Source organism: Amblyomma americanum, chromosome 2 (genome assembly GCF_052857255.1).
Source record: "Amblyomma americanum isolate KBUSLIRL-KWMA chromosome 2, ASM5285725v1, whole genome shotgun sequence".
NCBI classification, from domain to species: domain Eukaryota; kingdom Metazoa; phylum Arthropoda; class Arachnida; order Ixodida; family Ixodidae; genus Amblyomma; species Amblyomma americanum.
In genome coordinates, this window is record NC_135498.1 from 35,867,960 (window position 1) to 35,892,854 (window position 24,895).

Consider the following 24,895-nt stretch of genomic DNA (forward strand, 5'->3'; position numbering starts at 1 on the left):
GAGAAGGAGGACAACAAATAGTGCCTCACATATTTGAGCAGTGTTGTGACTACTTGAAAAAAATATAGCAGTGATTGAAAAGGTAGTTCAGGATTATGCTCTGAAAGTACTTCGAGCGTTTCATTCACACGGTAAATTAGCAGAGAAATTCCGCAAAAACACAGCACTGCGGAGGCCTGCTTCAAAGCTATGCGCCGTCGTTCGTAAACATAAGCAGCGTTTACATGAATGCGACAGAAGTCGGCTCCAGTCCCCTTTTTGAAGGAAAGAGCAGGTATTGAGAGGGAAAGGCATGACTCGTCCTATACTGTCTGCTTCGAAGTTTTTGCACTTTCTCTCAAAAAGGGGACTGGAGTCGACTTCTGTCGCATTCATGTAAACGCGGCTGTAGTTTTCGCCGAGTCGGCGGAGAGTCATGCACGCAGCAGCTGGACCCTTGTGCCCTTTCCTTCTCAATGATAGAGTCACCAGTAACACGTTTCTCAGAGCACGCCGATCTGATTGGCTCAGATCGTCGCAGCCTCCACAGTGCTGAAAACGACTTGCTTTGCGAGATGGAGTATAGATAGACAGATTTCCATCTATTAAGTTTACATCCTACCAATTGAGACTTCACGCGCCAACGCCAGTGCCAGACACATTTTGCGATAATGGGCGTTCTAATGTTAACGCAATAAAATGAAATACAGGTGTTGCCGTCACCGATCAACTTTGCGAGGCAACTGCGGTGCGTGAAAGATTTTTGCGCCCATAACCCTGAGGCTATAGCTGCACCGCCATTCAAAAACCCCCGGATCACGGAGTCCTTTTCGCTGTCGACGTCAAAAGTTTGAATCGCGTTGTTGGAAATTTTCAAATGCAGTCTGATTGACAATAAATACGTCCTCTGCCGTCGGGAAACCGTCAATATAGCGAGGAAGAGCCACAGTATTCATTTTTACTGAGTACAGGAGGTGGATGGAGTTGTATCCATGTCCCTTTAAAGGGTTATCCCCACCCTGCTTATATTTAGAGCTTCAGGGGTGCCATAAGCTCAGCGAGTACAGGCAAATGGTGGAGTTTGAAGATTTTTGCCAAAGGCTGTACGCGATTCCTCAGGGCGTATAATGATCACTTTCGGGGCGCAAGAACGCATCAATCCTAATGGTTTTCCAGGATTGCTTCAGGTTGGGTAAAATACGAAACCGGGTGCGCGTCGCGTTTTCCGAGATTTAATTTCCGCTTCTTATCTTTCTTCTAGATATGCTACGAGGAGTGTCGAAAGGAGATAACTCGGGAAGTGTGCGGATGTATCCCTAACGACTACGCTTGGCGAAATCACATCAACGACAAGGTGTGCAACCTACACGAAACAAGTAAGGTGAATTTATACGGCATGCATATACATGCCGACGTTCACGCGTAAAACTACTGTCAAAATGTAATAACTACTGTTGTCTGCAAAACGACAAGTTATTATACTTATCTACTTCGTTAGATACACTACTGAACATGTATCATCAATTAAATATATAAAGGTTCATTTAGCTTCCGACTTTACCTGAGTGCTGATAATGTATATTAAGAACGAAGTTGCTAAAACTTCAAACTTCTCGAAGACTGCCCTCAACCAAGATAACTCTGAAAAAAAAAATACTTCTAGCTCACACTGCGCTTGTTAGGTATTAACTTGCGAACGCACTAATCAGCATGAATCCGCATAAAGCATGCTTGAAAGGAGCCATTTAAGCAGTTAAGAACAAAGCAGCCACATTTTTTGAACCTCAATATTCCTATCTAACAAGCTTTATAAGTCTCAAAAAACGGTTTAACTTATTTACCGCTATAACGAGAAGACTCCATATCCGCCTGTCTTCCACACACTTCGAGAAACATTTCTGCGACCTGCTCACTACACGTCGTCACATTTAGACCACCCATATAAGGTTAGTTTCATATTTGCATCAACCAATCAGTTTAAATATTCAGCTCTAATGCTTGCCATCCCGGACTGGAACAGTTTGTCTGCACAGGAGGCCTCAACAGTTTACCACACGGCATGTGCTAATGATTCAGGCAAACTATACAGCGCTAACAGCGCATTTTTCTCGGCAACCTGGAATATAGGGTTTAACTCTCCTGTGTTGTATGCATCCTGTGGTCGGTAACGGGCGTACGCTCCTATCTTTAAAATGCAATTTTTTAAGATAGCGTAAATTGTTATATATATATAATAATAATAATAATAACGATTGCTTGTAATAAGTTATCTATATGAGAAATTTCTATTTCCCTTTCATATACTCTTTTCTCTCTTTTCGCGCGTGTACATGTGTATTATATTTGATTGTTTTTGTCAAGTATGAAAATTTTTCTCCGTGTACAAATTCTTCCGAGTTTATATATAATCATTTTTCTCCTCATGCGAGGACCGAAAGACTCCCTTAGGGTATATTGATAAATAAATTAATAAATAGAGATAAAATAATTTTATCCTCGGATTGCAGTGAGGTGCATGGGCAATGCCGAAAATAATGACGTCTTGTGTTTTAGTGTTTTTGTAGTGGGCTTTCTTACCTTATGGCTCGAACAGGCCGTTTTCATTACTGGAATGTGCAATTTCCCGCAGCGATGTTATTTATTAAGTAAACCGCCTGATACCATACTATGGCGTTTAAACGTCACCAGCTCAAACCGACTCAACCTAATCAAGCTCCACATATTATGCGGAATGCATTTTTTACGGTGGGACCGTATAGCCAGTTACATTTTTCATTCTCGCGGTCCTGCACTCTAAACACGAAAGGAGTAAAAAGGGAATAAGCTCTCCTCTAACGCACTCGCTCTTGTAAAAGTGAGTGCACTAGAAGACAGCTTATTCCCTTTTTACTCTCATGTAGGTGCATTAGTGTTTAGAGCGTGCTCTGCGGGCGCTTCGCTACGTTTACCACAGCCGCTCGAAAACGTCACAACAAACTAACTACGCTCCTTTAATCTTTTCTTTTATGTGAATAAAAGGTGAGAATAGTGGGTTTACTGAACGTACAATCTTGATCAAAAGTATTTTAGCGACAAGGTTTCCACTTGTAGTTGAGGAGCTACCACATTGCGTAATGTTCCAAACCTCTGGACCGGGTGCAGGTCATATCCTCATGCCCCCAGCTTTTCCAGCTTCGAGTGTGCCGTAATTAACTTCTAGAATATACGCCTCAGAAGTAAATCCCAGGTTCTGAAGACTTCAGACAGTGGGTGTACGCTACGGGCTGACATGAATATCTGCGACACTACTGTGCAGATACCTGAAAACTTTCTTCGCGTCTTCCTGTTTTTTTTTTATTATTAATGTTCTCTTTGTTTGTTTCTTCCTAGCAAACTGTGTTCACACCGACGGCAGAGCTATGTACAGTGTAGTTTGCAATGACCGCTGTCACACGGCATGCAGGTAAGGATGTTAGCGCAAAATCATTCTCTTGCTCTGGCTAAAGGCAATGCGGACTAAAGAAGAACATTGGACTTGCAGTATTTATGTAAATACAATCTTGAGGGCAGAATTCTTAGTTGTGTGTTACGTTTAGCTGCAGATGCTGTTTAAAAATCTTATTTAGAAGTTTCTTGGTGACTGACGTCTTACTTTACGCTAATTTAAATGGCTAAAAGATTGCACACCTTTGTGTAAAGCAGGATGTGAAAAAAGTGGCACCTGTAGTCATGAAAGGCATTTTAGTTCAGTGGGGATGCTCTTGCTTGGTATAATTATTGTGTCTATTCACTTATTGTAAATGTGTAATGAAAAATACACAAGTGTTCAAAAGCAGAAATACAAAATTTGGGATAACCAAAATCCTGACCATGTATACATAAAAGACGGTTTAGCGCCTATGTTTTGCGTACAGACGTACGTATATAGTGAGAAGACAATTATTGCCAAGCTTGTTTTTACTGAATAATTTATAAAATGTATAGGTACCGCAGTTAGCGTATCTATATTTAATGAAAATCAAGAGACGGTCGTATTCCTAGATTGTTGCATTTGGTAGAATTCTCGTACCTCGCCAGCGTTCCATGATATTCCCTTTCAATTTTCCAATAGACTTCGTTTAATTCCGCGTGCAAAGCGGTGACGACCAAAGCAAAACATCTTGACGTGACGCATTTCTTGCGCGTGGCGGCTCTTCGAGTTCGGTAGCCAAGGTTCAAGATCAAGACAGTTACCAGCTTCTTATGTCGCTCTGCGACCTTAGCAAACTAAACACCACGCGCAACTGCTGCGTCACGCCGAGAAAAGTTCTGCACCGTCTCCGGCTTGCACGCATAACAGTTATCTTCCATTCGGGGCGTTTCTGTATGTCTTAAAATTATAGGAGCAAAATTTCACGAAAAAAAAATCAGCGTAGGTTTTCGGGAAAGTTTAGGAAGCGATACTTACTCGTGTTTTCGAAATTCCTATATTTTTTTCAAGCTGCTCAGAAAAAGGATCAAAAATAGAGATTTTTGGATGTGAATAAGGGAATTTTAGATTATGGCATCGAACATAAGAGACGCGTAATCGCACGGACTGAACTGGAAATTTCGAGGCGAATATTTCCGAACGCTGGCATGCTACGAGAACGTTACCTATGGTAATAACCTATAAATTCGAACGCCGATCAAGTGTTATTACCAAACATATGCTGTGGAAAATCATCTTGCGACTTTCTTAACACAGAGAAAAATGAGACCGTTTTTGATTTCCGGGAAGTTCCTGACATTACTTTGTAAATAATGATGAATAAATGTCTCTGTTGTACTCCGTGGAAGAGAGACCATCTACAAGGCAACCCAATCGGCATGGAAACAGGCCACCAGCATGTCTATGGAAGGGTAAGTACTGTCCTCAGGTTTTATGAAAACCAAATGCATTTAATACGTGCGTATTATCGCGATCAAAAGTTTACACGACCCGTGTTCTAAAAATAAAAAGCTTATTGTGCCTCTGCCTCGCGACCTAGTCTCGCGGGGTATTGGTATCAGCGCTCTGTTGTGTGACTTGTGTGTATTCCTTCTGTCCTGTCTTTAGCGCTGTAGATATGAAAGCCAATCTCACTCAGGTGCACAGAAACGCGCGCCGGAGTTTGGCCACTATAGTGTGACGTAGCCCACATGGAGAGGAAAATGTGACGAGGTCATGTCAAATGTTGGTGGTGTTGGTAGAGCACGCGGGTCCCCTGATACCTGGGCACATTTTACGCGACTGGGTTATACATGACCACGCCGAAATATTTTTTCCCGCCATACGCACGTCCCGTGAACTTTTCACCGCGATAGTACATGTACAGAGTATATAAAATGCTCCCAAGCCACGGGCTCTGCTCCACCTCCGTGTAGTAAAGCATTTATGACACCCGCCATCCTCAACTGTAGGCCAAACCAGCGTGGTGCAGCGAATTCATCAGCATACAAGAGTGCTTGTTTAAGGCTGCGTCTGACAAGGCCGAACGCGTAGTTAGTGGTCGCTAGGGTGGTATTCGAAGCCACGTGGTAAAATACGTCTATCCCTTGTGACGTCAGTTGCCCGCCCAAAGCAGAGACACGATGCGAAGTGTAAGTAAAACAATACGGGACTTCGTCACAATAATTTATGCTCTTCATTCGAACAGCTACAAATACCGGGCTAATAAAGTGAGCCTACCCCGTATAGGTCAAACACCCAGCAACGCTGCACACAATGTGAACATATTAATATTACATATTTTAGACTGTTGCTCGTTAAGCGTGCTACTTTAAAGACACTCCACATTCGAAAATATCTGCATGGTTTGATGAGCATCAGCTCCACATTCTCCTCTCCTTTTCAGGTTGACCTACGTCAAAATACGGGCACTGATGACGTCACGGAGCGTGGATGCACTTCACTTCATTCCACTCCTTACGGTCAGTTTGGCGACCTTTGCGTCTGACACTTCCCATTTCAGATTTGGACCCAGATACGAAGAATGAAAAAAATTGCGAATGCACTTAAGTCTCCTTATGTGCGAAAATGCGAAAGCTGTGTGCGGTACGCCACCTGCCCCATATGCTGGGCCAGCGCCACACCTGCTCATAATTACTTATGTAGGCCTCAGTATACTTACCTCGAAGATACGTTTTTAATAACGGTTCATTAACTAGATGCGCATTTATTCACCTTGAAACGTCGAAGTGACGTGGAGGAGCAATAAAGCAAGAAAAAAACGCCGTGGCGGTGTGGCAGCATCCCCGTCTCGCAGGTCGGAGGCCCGGGTTCAATTCCCACCTACACCCCAATTTGCTTTTCTTATTATTACCATACAAGTTGCGATTGACAGTTTGTGCGGACCTTTTTGCAGAGAGCCTCTGCCTACAACTTCCGTCCACGCCACTCGTGAGTCAAGAAAGGCTTACGCCTTAAAAACTCGGAAATGTAGACGATCGAGAGATCTGAAAGTGATCAATATGAAGCGATGAAAATCGGCCAGACATAAGAGGAATAAATCATTATGCGGTTATTCAAAATGTGAACAGGCCACGTGATGTGCCCCATTTTGACTTCCGCCGAGGTTTTTTTCTGTGTGCGTGTGGACAATCCTAGTCACAGCCGTCGATTGGTTTGCAGTAATGAGGCGTGGCTGCGTGTGCCAGTTGTGACAGTACACTACAGCTATGATGTTCACCGGCTTTAACTATATATTGTGTATTTCACTGCATCGAGTGGCAGCCGCACCGACATGGGCCGGCCAGTCATGTACACATAATGAGATCAACTTTATGAGTAGCAGGCAGAGCGCCAAAGAATTCATTCACTTAAAGTGTGCTGCGTTGGATCAGCTATCTCGCTAATCATTATATAATTATTTATTCAAATATCTACAGTGCCCAAATATGTATTATTGTGATTGGGGGGGGGGGAATAACTGGTAGCACAATGCAAAGATGAGAACGCAATGTTATGGGTAGAAACAACAAGACATTCAACAACATGTTTACAAAAATAAGTGGATGTGCCTCCGGCTCTGTAATTTCTTGGTTCTTCTACGAAGGGTTGGACTGCAGTGTGCAGCGCTGGGAGTATCGCTCTTCACCCCCCACCCCCCTCCTTCGAAAAAAGAAAAGAAAAAATTAAAACCTGCAGAAACAAATTGTCAAGTAGTGATGACGGGAGTCCAGGCAGTGAGGAAGACAACGGTAAAGCCGCGTGCCGGCAGCTTTGAAGAATGAACAACAGGCAGTACAAAGATTCGCGGTAATATAGCATTGCGCTTATACTTACGGGCGTTGTTGATGTGACCGCACTGCACGTTTGCTCCGCTGTGTCGCGGCAAATATACAACGTGTATACTTCGTACTTTGCATGCAGGGAACGCAAGTACTGGGCATAGTTGGTGGCTACGCTGGGTTCTGGGTGGGAGTGGCCATATCCGTCAGCTCTGCCGAGGTCGTTCGGGTCGTCCTCGACTTCTGGCGCCGCCGGGTACGCTCTCGGCTGCACAAGGCGGAGTGAGTGCACGTCCGCGGCGCCAAGCGCCACTGGATTCATGAGGACCTTTGCTTTTTGTGCGTATACATTAACGTAAGTGACAGCACTGACATGGGCACGGAATACGCCATATTCCTATCAGGCACCAGTCCTTCCGCTGGGAAGCCTTGGGTTCTCATATTGTTTCAGCTTTGACTAACGGAAACTAAAAGAGGCGAAATGTGGTCCGGTAGGTATGTATTTAAGCGAGCAGTCGTTATTGTGTGCGTTCTTTGTTTTTGGCCCTGTCTTTTCTGCTGGTTTCCGCTTCAGCAACGGAGTCCAAGCGTGGCCGTATAGGTGTCATGGTACATACGACATCCGTTCATACGACGTAGCCGTAATTCGTTAAAACGATCTAATTATTCGAAGTCATAAATTAAATTATGACCACCGAATTTTGGTGGCATGTTATCTTCTCTACAGTGATTCGGAAGACACTAATGTGCATGAATCACCATATGGTATTCGCCTACGACCGATATTTCATAATCGATTTTTTTTTCTGTCACGCTGTTTCGGTTTTAACTGCCGAACAATAGCTTTGACGTCAAAGTGGGGTTATATGCCACGTCATTGAAAAACTGCGATATAATCGCTGCTTCATCATTTTAATTCACTACAGTGCTGAAGCCAGCCTTCCTCAAGAGCCGGAATGACCTTGAGTGTAGAAGCAGCAATTATATTGCAGTTTATTCATGCCTCACGTGACCTATAACCACAATTTGACGTCACAGTCATCGTTCAGCTGTTGAAACCGAAACAGCGCGAAAGTTATTTAGCGGCCGTAGGAGAATACCATGTGGTAATCCATGCATAATAATGCCTTACGTATCATTTCAAAGAAAAAAGCACGAACCCAAAAGTTAGTGTTTATACTGCTTAAAATTCACAGTATTTCAATTCATCAGCAGTGAACTATCTGTGAAGCTGGTATCCGGTTAGGTTGGCAAGCGGCAGTGGTACTGGTGTTCCGAAGGACTCATGGGTGTATTAAATCTTGATTGACGTGGCATTGAAAATTCAAAAAGTTTTATTGAGGAAATCCTACGACTCGATAAAAAGCTGTTGATGAGTCACCGAGTTCACTAAGCTCTTGCAACTCATCAACGATGCGTGGCTTGCAAGGGAGTGTTAGCGCTACTGGGATGGCATCCGTCTGTCCTAAATGTTCCGCCTTCCAATCCTCCACTGCTGCTGTGAATGTCTCCGCATCATTTGGACACCGGCAACGCCAAGTGGTGTTCCGTGTCTGGGGCTGGTAGCCAGCTATAATTCAAAAATGGTATTCTGGCATTAGAGCCTTTATAATGACCGTTAAGCGAACACTGAACGCGAGTAAAATGCCAGCCACGGGTCCTCTAAAAATTTCAACGACTGTACTTCTTGTAGTCAGGGGGTTATTTAAAACTTCAGGTGGCCGTAATGCATGGCTCTTGAGTCGTTCAAGATTGCATATTTCCGTGTGCCGCTAGTAACTGCCCTCTGCCGGAATATAATGCAAAAAGTCCCCCCCCCCCCCCCCCCTATTATCTTACGGATACAATCTTCAGGTGGACCGTGCAGAAACTGTTCAAATTTGGCGGGCCCCAAAAATGAATCGTGTAGTGTGTCTGTTTTCCGCTTGATGCCAGCAGCTGCCCGGATCGTTGTAAGAGTGGTCGAGAAGAAATGTGTTCGAATGGTCACGCGTGGTAGTCTTGTGCACAAATCTTCGCCTCACTGAACGACTATTGTGGAACAAAAAAAAAAAGCCCAGGCAATCGAACGATGTTATGCGGCAAATATGCGTTAGCAGTATTTCCCTTTTACATTGATCGCTTTCCCACTGCGTCTGTCAGCTGGATTTCGCCGTCGTATTTTCGTTCCTGTGTTCTTGGCCATCTGTAATGTGGAGATGGTGGGTGTAGCTGCTTGAGAGTAGCGAAGGGTAGTTGTACAACACAGCCGCACAACACAGGTTTGTGCTGTACAACAGAAGTTTCTTATCAGCAGGATTTTGTGTCGTTACGGCAGGGTATGCTGTTGAATTTTGCTATAGGGGTGTGGGACTTTTGGGTGGTAAGGTTGAAGGAGGGTGAGAGTGGATTGGTGGAGCCTCCGTTGGGTGATGGTGGATGAGTGGACGATCGTATGCGATAGGAGCATTTTTACCGACGGGTGCCCGGAAGTGCACCCCCCAGTGGGTGCTTCCTCTGTACAGTCTCGCACACACACATACACCACTGACTTTGAGGAGAAAGAGGACTATAGAGCTATTGCAGTACAAAAAGTAATCATATCAGGGAAATCACACTAAATGTGGGCACTGTGCTGCACAGTATACGCCGAGAATAAGTAAATGCAGTACGCTCTAAACACGAATAAAAGGGAGTAAGATGTACTAAACTGTACTCCCTTTTTGGGGCAGGGTACGCTGCACAAGTCCCGGAGTAGATTTCGATCACTAAAGAAAAAATATTTGCTCTTGAAAATGGAGGCATATTCCCACTGCAAAGCATAGTAACTTGAAGCAGTAGCAGTGGGAGGAGGCTTCTAAACGCGGCACCGGAGGTTTTTTGAGGTTGGTAAGTAGAGAAGACGGAAATCTCGATTAAATTCCTCGTAACTGCTAGAACTTCGCATGTTTTCAAGGTGCAATTTGTTTGCTTTGCCAACCGTAAGCATTCCGTATATTAAGTTATGAGAATCTACCCCAGGGCTTAGGCACAATACCCTGCCCCTAAGAGTGTGCTCTATAGGACAGCTTATACATTTTTACTCCCTTATAAACTAATTCATGTTTAGACTGTATAATTAGAATTTGAGTTTTCACTTTCCATTTCTGAAAATTAGGCGGACTTTTCCGGTGTTTATTTCTGAACATATCTTTAGTTTTTTTTTTCCTGCGATTATTACCCGAGGAAGAATTACCATGTTTTTTCAGACGATATATATTTGTGGCACCCTCCTGCAGGCACAAAAGCAAGGCTCGCCTGGTATTCAGGCTGCGTCTTGAGAGGATGCATGCCTCTCTCGATCTCAAGCGACCTCATTATCAGCAAGAGCACGACAACGAGCAGTTTAATATACCAGTTCCCCTGGCTCAGTCTCGATACCGGCATGCCCCATGTGACGAGTTTTGTAATTTTATGCGTTTCCATGAGAAATTTTATGTAGTCAGTATGGAGCATACGGAGTCGGTATAAACATATGGAAGCAGATATGGATACTTACTGACTCCATATCACTTCATATACATCGTATGGAAATCGTATAGACATTATGTAGATTGCTTATGGACTTCGTACAGAGGAGATATGAATTTCCATACATTTTACATATTTTATGGACTCCATATTCCCATAATTCCATATGAGCGGCTCACATTTCCGTATTGAGCGATCCCGCACCGACCGCGGTGGATGGGTCCGAACTCTGACAATAAACTGTACTATTCTCTTTGTACATTATAGACGTAGCAATATGCGCTGACCAGCGTAATCGTGTAAAACAAGTAATGTGACAACGTCCCAGCAGTAAAAATAACGAAGCAGACGATTGCTGGTTTCCCCAGTTATTGTCACGTCTCGCATTGCTGATATCCACTGACCAGAAGCATTAACCGTAGTCAACAGCTTTGTTAAATTCAGATTGTTCCTCACTTGAACGTTCTCTGTCGAGGAGTTTAAAACACCTGCACGAGCGTCCTGCCATAATGGGCGCAACTGAAATTGAGCGCATTCTCTGGACAACTGGTTTCAGGTAACGCAATTCCTCATCTTCTCAGGAATTCAAATTGTTGACATTTCCAAGACACCACCCTCAAGGCTACCAGGTTATTAAATATGGCACTCGCACTGAAGCCCATGCCTTTACTCAATAGCTTTCTGTTTGTCTCCACAATATTAAGGAGTTCCTTGCCGCCGATTGTATTCGCAGTAGCCTTATGAAAGCAGTCTCAGGCTTAGCTTGCAGCCCAGCCATTAGGCTACTCATGATTGTACAGTGTTCCAGATTTATTTCCCTAGGTCTTAGAACTGAACTATTACTTCTAACGGACGGACTCTCTCTACCCCTTTCCCCCAACCTCATCCACAAGCCACATTGTACCAAGAAATGTGTTTTCGTTCATTAATCATTCCTGATTAGTCGGCTCTCCTGTGTCCGCACCTCCCTCCTTTTTCCGCTCTCTACCGGAAATGCAGGATTCGCTTCCTGTGCCGCGTGTGCAAGACGGTGCTGATGCAGGCCTGCTTCGTGGCGTGCGTGTTCTTCGTGTACTGGGACTACGACAACTACCGGCACTTCTACACGGCCGTCACCTACGAGCAGCAGAACATCCGCGGCGTCTTCTTCCCCGCCGTCACCATCTGCGCATATGAAGCGTGAGGGGACACACTTCGACTTGCTTCTTGCATTGCGTTTAACAGACACCTTTAGCATACCGCGTACCGTGTTGCCGTTACCGGAGTACCAGGAGCCCGCCCACCACCGCTGAGCGCGCGCTGATTGGTCCCGATGCTGCAGGGGCACGCGCAGCTGCGGGGTACGTGGCGCCATCTGGCTCCGTCAAGGAGATTTGCGCATGCGCAGTGGCTGCGCGCGGGCTACCGGTACTCCGGTACTCTGGTATCGGTAATGGTGACACGGTATGCTAAAGGTGTCTAATAGCGGATAGCGTGACAGACGCAGTGACAGAAGATAGAAACATGCAAAAACGCTCGGTGTGCGCGCGTTTCATTTGTTTCCTAAGCTGTACCCTGGTGCTAGGACTACGGTGAAGGGAAATTTCACGCGGGCCATGATCAAGCCACTGAAACCTTGGGTTAATGGACTGGGTTTTCATCGTAATACTGGTATAGTTACTTCGACTCGAAGTTGAACCAAGTGCGCGGCGCTTTATAAGAAAGTTTATGCTATTCATGAAGTTGGTGAGCCCTTTGCAGCTTATCTGGGCCTGAGCAGTCTGAACAGAACAGAAGGCTCAGAAAGTAAAAAAGAAATACCACCTTGAAGATGCTGCTAGCCCAAGACTGAAAGCAGAAACCCTGGGAACATTTTTTTATGCGCAGGATTTCATCCAGTTCGTTTGAACTACTTTTTCCCAAGAAAATGAAGGCCCTAAGCTCTGGAATCATGGCAGTGTTTGTTTTTGGCAAAAAAAAAGGGACGAGAACTTCATGAAACCGTCAGTGTTAGGTTTAAGCTCGCGAGCAATAACGCGAAGCCTAGGATGGTTCTGAAAGGCACATCAGGGCTGTGCGAATGCGTATCCGGATCTCATTACTTTGTTCCTGCTTGAAAAAATTAATTTCCTCTCTCAACCAGTACAGGCACATGCTTCTAGTCACTTCAGATTAACTTCCTTATTCGCCATGGAATCTTTTAAATTAGTTTCCTCTTTTTAGAAAGCTTAATGTCTTGCCATGACAGGCAATGTAAGGGCACCCGAAAGAATATCCACGTTTTTTCTTCATTAAAATACAGGAGGAATCTTGAAACGATCGTTTTTTTTTGTCGTTCTTTTCTTTCTTCCAGTGTAAACTTCACCAAGATGTGCGCAGAGTACGGAAGGTACAACAGATGCGGTGCTGCCAGTTTTGTAAGCACTTACTATTATTTACATGCTCTTCTTTTTGTATAAAATACTCTTGTGAGATGTACCAAAGGACTTAAAAGGTTGTAATAAAATATACAAGCATTCGCAGCATATCCTCTCAGCTTCATTTTTTTTTCACTAAGATTAAGGTAAATGGCGCATAAACAGAGCGTATGCGTTTTCCCGAATACAAGTGAAGAAGTGAACGGTGCGTAATTATGCCGAACCCAAAGCTTGGCTGCAAAAGTGAAATGAAAGGGCCTTTCCTTGATATCGTGACTTTCTGGCTTCATCGCGCGTTCAAGACTATAAAAGCGTACAGACTTCATTTACCATTTTGTTTGGTTGCAACACTGTTTCGCAACAACATAATAAATGTTCATGAAGAGCACTAGCGTGTTCCATGTTTTAGCAAAGGGTTCTGCAGGGTATTGCAATAATTTCACAACACAAGGGCTAAGTTAAGTGGTGGACGGTGTTATTACAGGAAGCGCACGTTACAGAAGGAAGCGGATGCATTCTTGGAGCACTCATACACTTTATTCACAAAAATGTGCACAGATCGGCCAGGGTGGCTGCTACGAACTCAAATTTCTGCACAAAAAAAGGCGAAACTTCTTGTGTAGTTTCAGCTTCAGTTATCTACGCGACGAAGTGAAACGACTACAACTACAATTAAAAGGAAACCGGAACCGATTCATGCCAATCACAATCCCAGTGCTCTGAGTGCGTGCAATCCATGCTTTACAAAGACCGAAATGAAGCATTAAACCTAGCATTTTGCTCTCAGGTGACAGAACTTCGACAGTAAGACAAGAAAATACACGAGACCTTCACTCAAATACGGGTTGCAACCTGGTGGCGTCGAGAGTGAACAGATGTTAAGGCGCGCAAATGCTGTGTCTGCGTCTTAGTACCAAAGCCACCACCGGCCGCCATCGATCCCTAATCCCTTATGTTCTTGAGCACTGCCGCAAGGCATAGATAGTGTAAAAAGTAAGCTCACCATTGCGTACAGTCGTGAGCAAAACTGGCATACAACACGAAGCCGGTGGCGGAGCTCGGGAAAACTGCATTGTAACGCCATCTAGAAACAGCTATCTTCTGGGATCAAGACAATCGTGGCGGTGCCCCATTTTACCGACAAACATGGCAGTTAGCTCGGCTCGATGCGTCCCGCTCCTTCTCGCCTAAACGCTCCGACGCGATTTGTTTTTTTCGTATTTTTGTTTTAACTGCATGGTCGAGATAGAGCAAGCTATCGGCGCATGACCGGCGCTCGCCGCGCGCTGCGATATCGCTTGCGTAATGGCCGTTCGCCTGACGCTAAATCGACGAACAAAAGGCCATGTCTGTGGTGTCCAGTTTTAACTCAACGTTAACAATCACGGTACTGCTGCGCCACCGCTCGGCATTTCACCGAACAGTATGGCGTGACACACCGAAAGCAGCCAACTGACATGCCTGCAGATAAGATGAGTCCCCTTGTCGCTGTGGCTAGATGGCGTTTCGATGCAGATTTCTCGAGCTCCACCACCGTCTGCGTGTTGTATACCACTTTTGCTCGCGACTGTACGTATAAAGAGCGAACGGCACAATTCAAACGCAAACAGAAGGATGAACACGCTTTAGCTTAGGGAGATTTGACGGTTAGTTGTCCTTTCAAATGGGCTGGGGCCGCTCCAATAGCTGATAACGCACAACAGTAATATATATGTCGTCTATCTCTTTTATTATCATTATTTTATATTCCAGATTGAATTGTATCGCCTTGTTCCATTTGCCCCTTATAGTACACGGGTCCGAATATTTCTGGCCGACGGTTGTCTGTCGGGAGGTATTAGTGAGTGTGGCATTAAATGAAGTGAATTAAATTGATGCTGTTGCCAATATAACAAAAACACTATGAAGAAGTGCTTCCTGATAAGCTATAGGAAGAAGGTGACCGAACTATGCAATTGCAAAAGCAAGAGAGGTTGCAGCAGGGAGGTCACCACCGGAATGGCTTGTGACTGTATGTCATATGTATCAACGAATGAATAAGCACTTAATGCTCACATTTGCTTCCGCAGACAATATGCGCGCGATCTCCAATAGTGAACGATCGTCTTATTCGCCTGCAGTAAGGGGTGTGGACCTTGTTTTAGGCTTGTCGGCACTGAGATCTTTCGGTTCAATGATGCGTTCGCTGCATTTTGACACGACCATTGTCTTAAGAGCAATGGTCTCACCATTGCTCACCATATCTCACCACCGATATCTACCCGTGACCAGAGTACGTTTCGTCCCAACTAATGCAACAGCTAATGTAATGGACGTGGGCAGGGCATGCAATGCGAAGGCAAGATAACCGCTGGTCCTTAAGGGTAGCGGAGTGTATTCCAAGGGAAGGCAAGCGTAGCAGGGGTGGCAGAAAGTTAGGTGGGCGGATGAGATTAAAAAGTTTGCGGGCTTGCGGTGGGCGCAGCTGGCAAAGGACAGGGTTAATTGGAGAGACATGGGAGAGGCCTTTGCCATGCAGTAGGCGTAGTCAGGCTGATGATGATGATGATGAATATAGCAACCATCCTTCACATTCCCAGTAAGACGCGGTAATGGCCCGCCACTTCATGTACGAGTACATAAGCGCCAGGTTTATACTCCATATCACAAGCTGTTTGCCGCGCTGCGAAGGATGCAGTGATCTGAGCCAGTCAGAACGCCGTGTGCTACAAAACGTGTTCCTCCCCGTTACCTCACTGACTGGTGGCTCCATCTCTGGGATGAAAAGAGCACCAGTCTATAGCCATGCTTGCGAATGGTGGCGCACCACTTCTGAGCAGGACTCCGCAGTGCTGTGTTCATGCGGACTTTGCTAATTTAAACAGTGAATAAAACGCTCGATGTGCTGGAGAAACACCATCCCGGTCTATCTTTTAAATAGCTGTAGTAATTGTTTGAAAAATAGTCACAACACTTCACAAATATGTGAGGGACTATTTGTTGTCTTCCTTGGCCCTAATTGGACGAGAGAGCTCTACCTTTCACAGCGCTGCAAGCAGCTTGTGAGATGAACTGTAGGCCCCAACCAACTAAGTGTTATGTGCATCACTACAGAGCCTGAAGTAGGGAGGACGGGGAGAGACCCGATTGCATGAACTAATCCAATCATGGCTGCCGTTTCTTTGAGGCTGCTTTCCCCCATTTTCTTTTCCGTTCTTTTTCTATTTATCACTTCAGTTTTCACTGCATAAAACGCCTTCCAACTTTATCTTCCGTTCCAAAGCTTCTCTGCGACCGGTGTTATTCTTACAGCTGCGGTTCACGGCCCATGGCGGAAATACAATGAATAACTTCTAAACAATCTTTCTGCATCCCTTGAGTTCTTATCTGTATAGAGAAAATGGTTGCACTTAACACATATTCCACATTTCGGGCTTCACTTATCTATTGCCCTTACTATGACCGGATCAATCCGGGATGTAAAATAAACGCATCAGCGGTGATTCGAAGATAAGTTACACAGAAACGGGACCATATACCTCAACGTGAATGCCCTGTTCTCGAGAGTCATGCGTAACTTTCCGTGTGCAAAAGCTCTGTGTTGACGACGCCAGCAATGATTGAATTTTTTGTCTCTAACGCTTGTTGCTTTCCAGGACACGACTGTGGGCAACGACATTATTGCCATGAAGTATGTGATCAACTACACGATTCCTCCAGCTGATATCTTTTCAAACTGCACGATGACCTTCTCGGGAGAGATTTGTGAAAGTTTCAAGTGCGACAGCTTGTAAGTGCCATCTGTATTGCCTCCTATATTTCCCTTTATATTGTTGCTGTAGGAGCGTATACGCGAAATAGCGATAGAAAGATCTTAATTCTACATTTGCGTGGTGACGCATGGGCTCAATGAAACGAAGCTAAATGTGTTTTCATGAGCCCACTCTATATTTGCCTCTCAGGCAAGACCTGTGCAATAGGGAGCCCCATACTGATTTCTACAACCTTAGTTATAGCTAAGTAATCATCGCAAAGTGTACTCATGCGAGAGAACTGACTGGACTCTGGTAAACTGCAGGGTTCTTTTAAATTAAAGTGCATTTTTAAAGAGATAGACAAGACAACTGCATGCAATTGTTGTTCTTAATAAAATTGGATTCTATGGCCCTTGCTCGGTATAAAAACGTTTTTCTGGTGGCGGAAGATGAATTTATTGACCGAGAAAAATCGCATTTAAAAATTTTCCCGCCCTTCAATTCCCACCAATGACGGCTACATCGGAAAGTCTCCGTGATCGCCGTCTGGAAGTGAAAGCCGATGCAGCTAAGACTCTGGGATCTGCGCTGAAAACTGTGTCCACGTACGCAGTTTACTTACAAATTCGGCCGTAGATGGCAACACCTGTACTTCAAATTTTGGTATTTTTATCTAAACAAAGCTCTGTTTTCGGCGAAAGTAGCATTTTTGACGCAAGAATGCAGTCATCTATTTATCGACACTGGCCAACTTCACTTTGTGCTCAGTGCTTCATTAAGTTCTCGAAGTTCGCCGTTCATGGTGAAACTTCAGACTAAAATGGCGTAAAAATGTCTGTGATAACCAATTTAAATTTGCATCTTCGGTCCTGTTTATGTAAAGCGGAGGACCTTGGAGGAACCAAACTAGTCGACAGAGCAGAAAACCAAGAATCTCGGCACAATTTGAGGAGCCCTGAACGTAAATTATAGAGACAGATTTTATATAAAATGCGACCCAGTTGATCCCGACAGGTTTATTAAAAGAACATTGGTAATTTCGGAAACATTTTTTTTTCAAATAGAACATAAAATCGTTTTCGGCCCTGTGATTCACTGCTCTGGGTAGCATGCGGTGCAGTCAGCAAACCGCTCACTGCAGAGCTAGCCTTCCTTGTCTTAATTGGTGGGCTTGATCGCGGGTGCCTTAATTAGGCAACGAAGACACACTTGATCCAACTTTTGCGTTTGAAAATACGATCCACACATAAGAAAATTCAAATAAGGCTCCCCCTTGTCTACACCAAATATCAACGAAGAAACTTATTTTTTTTTATCGGAACTGCCCAGAGTTATATTACCGTCATGTGTTTACCAACAGGAATGAAATGTATTCTTAGGGTTTGCGGTTGTTTCGGGAAAACCTCAGCAAGAGAGTTATCTACCTGGCAAATGCTACTATGAGTAGGCTGTTGAGTATGACTTAGTCATAGAAATTCTTAATACACATTAGGAGGTCGTGGGACTCGGACGAAATACAAAAGCAAAATTATGTCATGCTTCAAGTTGTCATGAACGTAACCGTACTTACTGTCTCTGCCTAAAGTTATTTGCCGAGTCGTAAAACATACAGCAGCAGCACGCTGTCGGCGTCCAGTGTCAGCAGCGTTGTGTTCCGACTTTATGATTTTACTTTCAACATGCCCCGCCGCGGTGGCTCAGTGGTTAGGGCGCCCGACTACTGATCCGGAGTTCCCGGGTTCGAACCCGACCGCGGCGGCTGCGTTTTTATGGAGGAAAAACGCTAAGGCGCCCGTGTGCTGTGCGATGTCAGTGCACGTTAAAGATCCCCAGGTGGTCGAAATTATTCCGGAGCCCTCCACTACGGCACCTCTTCTTCCTTTCTTCTTTCACTCCCTCCTTTATCCCTTCCGTTACGGCGAGGTTCAGGTGTCCAACGGTATATGAGACAGATACTGCACCATTTCCTTTCCCCCAAAAACCAATTATTATTATTACTTTCAACACCACCCGACCTTTGTCCTCGCAAGCAAGCTAACTTTCAGTGTGTTTGTTCCGTCTGCCTTCGCAACTCCTGCAGCTGGGACCCCACGTACACGTTCGTCAAGACGGGTGTCTGTTTCATCCTCAACCTCGGAAGGTCACACGAACTGCAAAGGTGCCGGGAGCAGTACAAGTACCGTAAGAGCAAGTTTGTTTACTAACAAACAACTAAAATAAAAAAAAACACTCGTGTTCATTGGGGAACAAAAGGGTGTATACCACTGCAGCCTTCATTTCCGTGCCAACTTTAACTCCGGGTGTGTTTGCTGTCGAGATTAGTTAAGGTATGGCCATTTTTATCTGGAGGCATTTCACTTTGCTACTTTCGGTCCGTGGAGGTTATGCTTACCGATAACGCCGACAGGCGTCGCAAGAGCAGCGAGCCACACAACGGTGCGTGTTTTCCAGCACCTTTGCTCCCGACAGTACATGTTATATCGGAAAGCTCCACATATGTTTCGATTATAACTCGTCTTGCTTTTTCGTGAGTCAGCTCTGTTGAGCCACTTAATGTTACATTACAGGCAGTGAAAAGGAAAATTCCGAAATTTCGTATCCGATAGCACCGCGGTGGTCAGTGGTTATGGCGCTCGGCTTCTGACCCGAAAGACGCGGGTTCGATCCCGGCCGCGGCGGTCGAATTTCGATCGAGGCGAAATTTCAGAAGCCCGTGCACTGTGCGATGTCAGTGCACGTTAAAGAACCCCAGGTGATCGAAATTTCCGGAGCCCTTCACTACGGCGTCCGTCATAGCCTTAGTCGTTTTGGGACGTTAAACCCCCCATAAACCACTTAAGAAAAAAAAACCAGGTATTTTGTATCCAGGAAGCAGACAAAAATGCATACAGGGTGAGACGACAAATCTTGCACGCCCTGTTTAACCACTTGTTGTTCCTGTACCAACCGGAGTGCAGTTTTTATTTCTCGTGTTTATGCCCTTCCTTTTAACTGAGAATGTCTGCATAGTTAGATTATTCGCCCAAATTTAATATCAGCGCACCTTGTAAATATAATCAATATTATGCGGAAGTTTCACTTAGATTATCTTGCAGCTGCTTTATGTGTTCGTCAAGAGCAGAAAAGCCGGCCTTGAAAAACTTGCCGGGCCAAAAGCTCTAGTTTTGTCTGTGATATTACTGTCTTTTGTAGATGCGATTAAGTATTTCCACGGCCCACAATGTAACTCGTTTTCATTGATATTAAAGCGCATTCTTAGAAAGTAAAGGGCAATCGCAAGTAAAGGAATCGAATTTACAAAGAAAAAAAGAAGGAAAAATGGAGAAAGATTGAAGCGACGTGGTCCGCGTCGGCAATCTGTGCCACGCGGGACCTCCGCGCAGGCCATCTATCAACGTCAAGGAGACTTCGCAGCAAACTTTTTCTGAGTTAGAGTGCAGAATATGTCTTGGAACCAAATCTCATTACTGTCGAGTGATACTGCGCCTGCAGTCCGCCTGCGACTTGTGTATGGTACTTGTGGTGTTTGTTGACGCTGGCCTCGCTCCAATCTGCGCGCCGCAGTTGGTGTTTGCGTTTTTTTTTCTCTTTAAGTTAGACATTTTTCTTTACCCTCCTTTCACACCCAGCGCTGAAGTAGCATTGAGGCGTTTCTTCTCTCTAAATTTATTTCTCAGAATTTTCCTTTTTCGAAATACCCTGCTCTTCACAAGTCATCCCATCAATACTCACCCGCGAGTGCAATTCGCAGCTACTTGAATGTGAAGAAATTTTGCGGTGACTGAGACATGAAATCAAGAGTTGGACGAAGATTCGTCTGGTCGCGGTGAATCATAAAACGTGACATTGAAGACGCCGACCACAACCAAGAAAATAACACACAAAAGACGTTTCGGCTCCCATACGGGAGCCTTATCCAAGAAAATAACACACAAAAGACGTTTCGGCTCCCATACGGGAGCCTTATTCATTTTGAATAAGGCTCCCGTATGGGAGCCGAAACGTCTTTTGTGTGTTATTTTCTTGGTTGTGGTCGGCGTCTTCAATGTCACGTTTTAAGACGGAGACATGCGTATGAAAAAGGAAATACTTGCAAGAAAAAAAAAGCCTATCGCTTGATTTGCTACATTCTAAGCCAAAAATGGGCGAAATAGGACTAATAAAGAACAATTGTCAAGGCGTTTATTTGAAGCACAGGTCGGTTGATCTTGGTTGACCGGCGACACGACGGGCACACTCACAGGCGTCGTTCGAAAAACCCAGCTGCACTTCGTCTGCTTCTTCGTTGACCCGCTTCAACTCGTCCGCTTCTTCGCTGCGCTGCGCCTGTCGGTCCCATTACACAATTAATAATTAGCTAATGAGAAATTGCTCCCTTATTACAAGTTTGCGCCACCTTGGGGGAGTGTAAGCCGTGGAATAGATATATACGAAGGCTATCGGCTCTGTGGTCAAGCCGAACTTTGTAGCGAGATGAACGCAGAATATCTTCAGGAGTTTTGCGAGCGTAAGAGGGGAGCATCCGGCCTAGCTACCCTTTTGGCCGAATCAGGCCCGTCAGCTAAGACACCGACTGCTCTCAGTGTGCTAACTGATGAACAACATGCTCGCAAAATTGGACAGCATCGGGAACACCGCCGCGGAGACAGCCTTTCGCTGAATTGTTCGTGTTAGCCTTACCTTATAACCATTGTAGTTTTTTTTTTTTTTACAGTCGTCGTAGAAAACAACGGCGTGCCTTAGTCGATCTATATGGACAATTGTTTGAAAAATGTTAGAAAACTTAGTACACTCGATTCGTTTCGAATAATTTTCAACATGCACTACTCGGTTCGTTCGACGAATCGAATATTAAGAATATATTCGGTTCGTTATTCGAAAATATTGAATAGCGTCACACCCCTGAAAAATTGATAAAGCAAACTGCATCACTTAGACCTCGCGACGAATAGTTTAGTCAGTGTGGAAGCTAACCGTGGCTTATGTACAGTCGGGGACAAAAGTCTCTGGACCGCGCGTTTTCTAACCGAAGTCTATAACTTTATTATTAAACTGCCGGCTGGAGACCACACTTGCGGAGAGGAAAGAAAAAAAAATTGACTTTAACCTCCACAGTTGTGGTCTACAGGCGCCAGCTAATGGTTGAGGTACTGCTTAGTTTGTGGAACATGTGTTCCAGAGACTTTTGTCTCGGACTGTACCTATGCAGGTGTCTTTGTAAGGGAGTAATGGCTTTCAAGAAACTAATGGTCGTGGCAACACAATTAGTTCCCAAAGGACGAACCTCTGTGACAGTTTTATTAGTTTTTGGCTTAAAGAGCACCTGCTTACCTGTGCACCTGGGTTAATCTCTTCGACAAACATGTCACAAAAAGTTACACATACAGTCATCGTTGCACCATCACGTTCCAGATATAGCTCAAAAGTCCACTGCGCTACAGATTACGCATAAGCTTGGCCCACTTGTGTATATTACGCTCGTTTCCAATTCTCGCTCGACTTCTGGTTCTGTCGTTCGCACGCAGGGCTGAACTTCCGCGCCCGTGCGGACACCAAAGACCCCCGGAACGAGAACATGGCCTTCTCGGCGCTGGTGCACGCCACAAGCAGCTACACCTCGGGCATCATCCACACGTTCCGTTTCCAGGCGGGCCGGAAGTATACGCTCTCTGTCTCCCAGGTGGCGCCACTTTCTTTCTCGCTACTGTGCCTCATCAATGCCGTATACTCTTACACGCGCACTTGTTACAATGCGTTCACACTATTTCAATTGTGCCTTTTCGAGCGCGAAATCAAGCTGCAGGTACAATCAGCGTCAAATAAAATGCGAACAGCGGAGCGCGTGACGAAAGGTACACATTAATACGTCTGCCTGTCGTCATCAGAGATAGGCGCGCTCATCCGGTTTGCAATAGTTTTGCTTCTGTTTTCTTTGACGTTCATTTCTCATTTTGCCACTGCAGCGCCACCTTCAGGCTTTCCACTTATCTCAACTTGCTCACGGCGGTTCGGCTGGCAGCACCGGCTGTGGCCCGCGTAGGGGAAGCGAGTGGTCTTAGCTGCCTGGCCTGCAGCGCTTTGATTTCGCTTCTATCATCCCCGTGTTATCAGCGTCTGGTTGCGGTACGAGCACTGAAAGAGACCTATCGGGTTGCGGTCGGTGTCCAACGAGACAGCTCCCGAATCACTTATTTTCAGTAGTGAGCACAACTTCCTCGCCGCCAGGAAGCTCAAATGCAGGGGAATGGGGAACCTGCGCTGCCAAGGTGGCACTGCAATTGTTCCATTCGGTGAGTGAAAACTGCATTTGTCAGCCGCTTGGGCCGATGCGAACGCGAGAACACATTCTGTGCGATTAGATACCCGCGTTTGGCTGACAGAATTCATTGCCTAGCTTCTCTCGGCGTAGCCCAGATAGCTGACGCACGGCACGTGCGCCTTCGACAGAGAGCGGAGGCTCACGCCAATAAGCGCCTGAAGGTGGCGCGGAAAAGTACTAAGAGTACTACCCAAAACTGCTTGCTCTTTTCGCTAGGCAGTGTGTTATGGCGCTGCAATCGGCACGGCAAACTTCAGGGCAAGTTCCCCATGGAGCATTCAGGCGTTAGTGTGCGGCCTGAAAACAGAGCGCGAATCGTTTCTCGTTGCCGTCACGGTGTGCAGCAGCGCTATGGCAACGCGGAATTGCAAAGGAAACAGGTGGTCCACTATCGAGAATTGCTAGAATTTTCTAGGCATTCTGTGGTGAGGGAAGGCTCAGACTCTTGTCTCGTGGGCACAGACAGCGGGTTACTGGCAAGGATTAAGACCTACTTATTGCAGCCACTGCGCCAGACACACCCAGCATTACGACTCGCTATTTAAAGGACATTTTTCCCTGTGTGCCAGCACGTCAACCATTAGACGTCCTCTGCACGAGGCTCTCTCTGCGAAGCCTTGTACCTTCACAAAACCCAGTGGATTCAGAGGCAAAGAAGCAAATAGAAAAGCAAGGCTTGTGTTTGCACGGGGCCATGTGTCATGGACTACGGAGAAGTGGCACTGTGTGGCGTTCTCTAGCGAGTCAACGTTTTCCACTCACTGGGACCAGCGTCAGCGATTCTGGAGAGCCAACAACACCGGGTGTGCCTTTCCTCCTGCATGCGCATTTCGATCTGCCATATTCGAGGTAAGATTGCTTGAATACCATAGCCATCTCACTAAGCAGAAGACGCCTTCGTTCTTTTCTTAATGCACACAACCAGTGGACCTTCACTTGTTCACAATTCAGCCAGACGCTGATAACATGCCTAGGATTGAAGCTAAATCAAAGCCCTGCACTCCAGGGAGCTAAAAGCACTCGCTTCACGCCTGCAGCCGTCTATGCCAGCGATGTAGTATACCACGCTGCGCGAGTTGTGATTGGGGGAAAGAATGTACGGGGCGCTCCAGTGGCAAATCGAGAAAACTAACGTCAAGGAAACCAGAAGTCAAACTATCTCACATTTCATTTAGCGCCGATAGTGCATTCCGCACTTGCGCACGGGGCCGATGCTTGTGACGTGTTATATTACATCGTCCATTAGTGTAGTGTCCCATAGCGAATGAAAAACTTAAATGCATGACGACGCATTACTTCACGTCGCATGTGGGCTGCAAAGCGTAGAAGTAAGTGGGTTGACAAAATGTTTATTATGACGCAGAAAGTCTGCTGTTATGTCTTTTATGTGCCAGGGTCATCCTGCTAATGAGCGCTTTCAAATTGCGCAATGTTTTTTGTTGGTGCCACCGACTGAGGACTGCCACAAAGTATGAGCAGGCAAGTTCAACACAGGTTGTAAGACACAACGGTCTGCTGTGTTAAAAAAAAAAAGCGGCTAAGAGCTTTCTTTTTTTTCAACGAAGTCATTAGCATTCTGATGATTTCTCAGCAGTTGATGCAGGTCATGCGTCACAGTCATTCAAGTCTCTTGCAGGCACTCGGAAAATGCCAGCCACTCGAAAAAGTCCCCGCCGACTCTAAGCTCTGTTCTATCTCGGTTTAGAGGCAGGACACCATGGCACCCGGCAGTTATGTTCTATACCACAGGCTGCGTCGTGTCCCTATTT

At 45.4% G+C, this 24,895-nt stretch overlaps 1 protein-coding gene across 1 annotated transcript in view; it reads left to right on the top strand.

Moving 5' to 3' along the window:
• LOC144118473 (uncharacterized) overlaps positions 1–24,895 on the top strand; it is a 46,726-nt gene that overhangs the window by 11,738 nt on the left and 10,093 nt on the right. The window contains exons 8-17 of the mRNA XM_077651409.1: positions 1,241–1,355; positions 3,349–3,421; positions 4,777–4,839; positions 5,814–5,889; positions 7,331–7,470; positions 11,677–11,856; positions 13,010–13,073; positions 16,709–16,842; positions 18,888–18,988; positions 22,333–22,487. Coding sequence (XP_077507535.1) covers positions 1,241–1,355; positions 3,349–3,421; positions 4,777–4,839; positions 5,814–5,889; positions 7,331–7,470; positions 11,677–11,856; positions 13,010–13,073; positions 16,709–16,842; positions 18,888–18,988; positions 22,333–22,487 — 1,101 coding nt within the window. The remainder of the gene's footprint in view (positions 1–1,240; positions 1,356–3,348; positions 3,422–4,776; positions 4,840–5,813; positions 5,890–7,330; positions 7,471–11,676; positions 11,857–13,009; positions 13,074–16,708; positions 16,843–18,887; positions 18,989–22,332; positions 22,488–24,895) is intronic.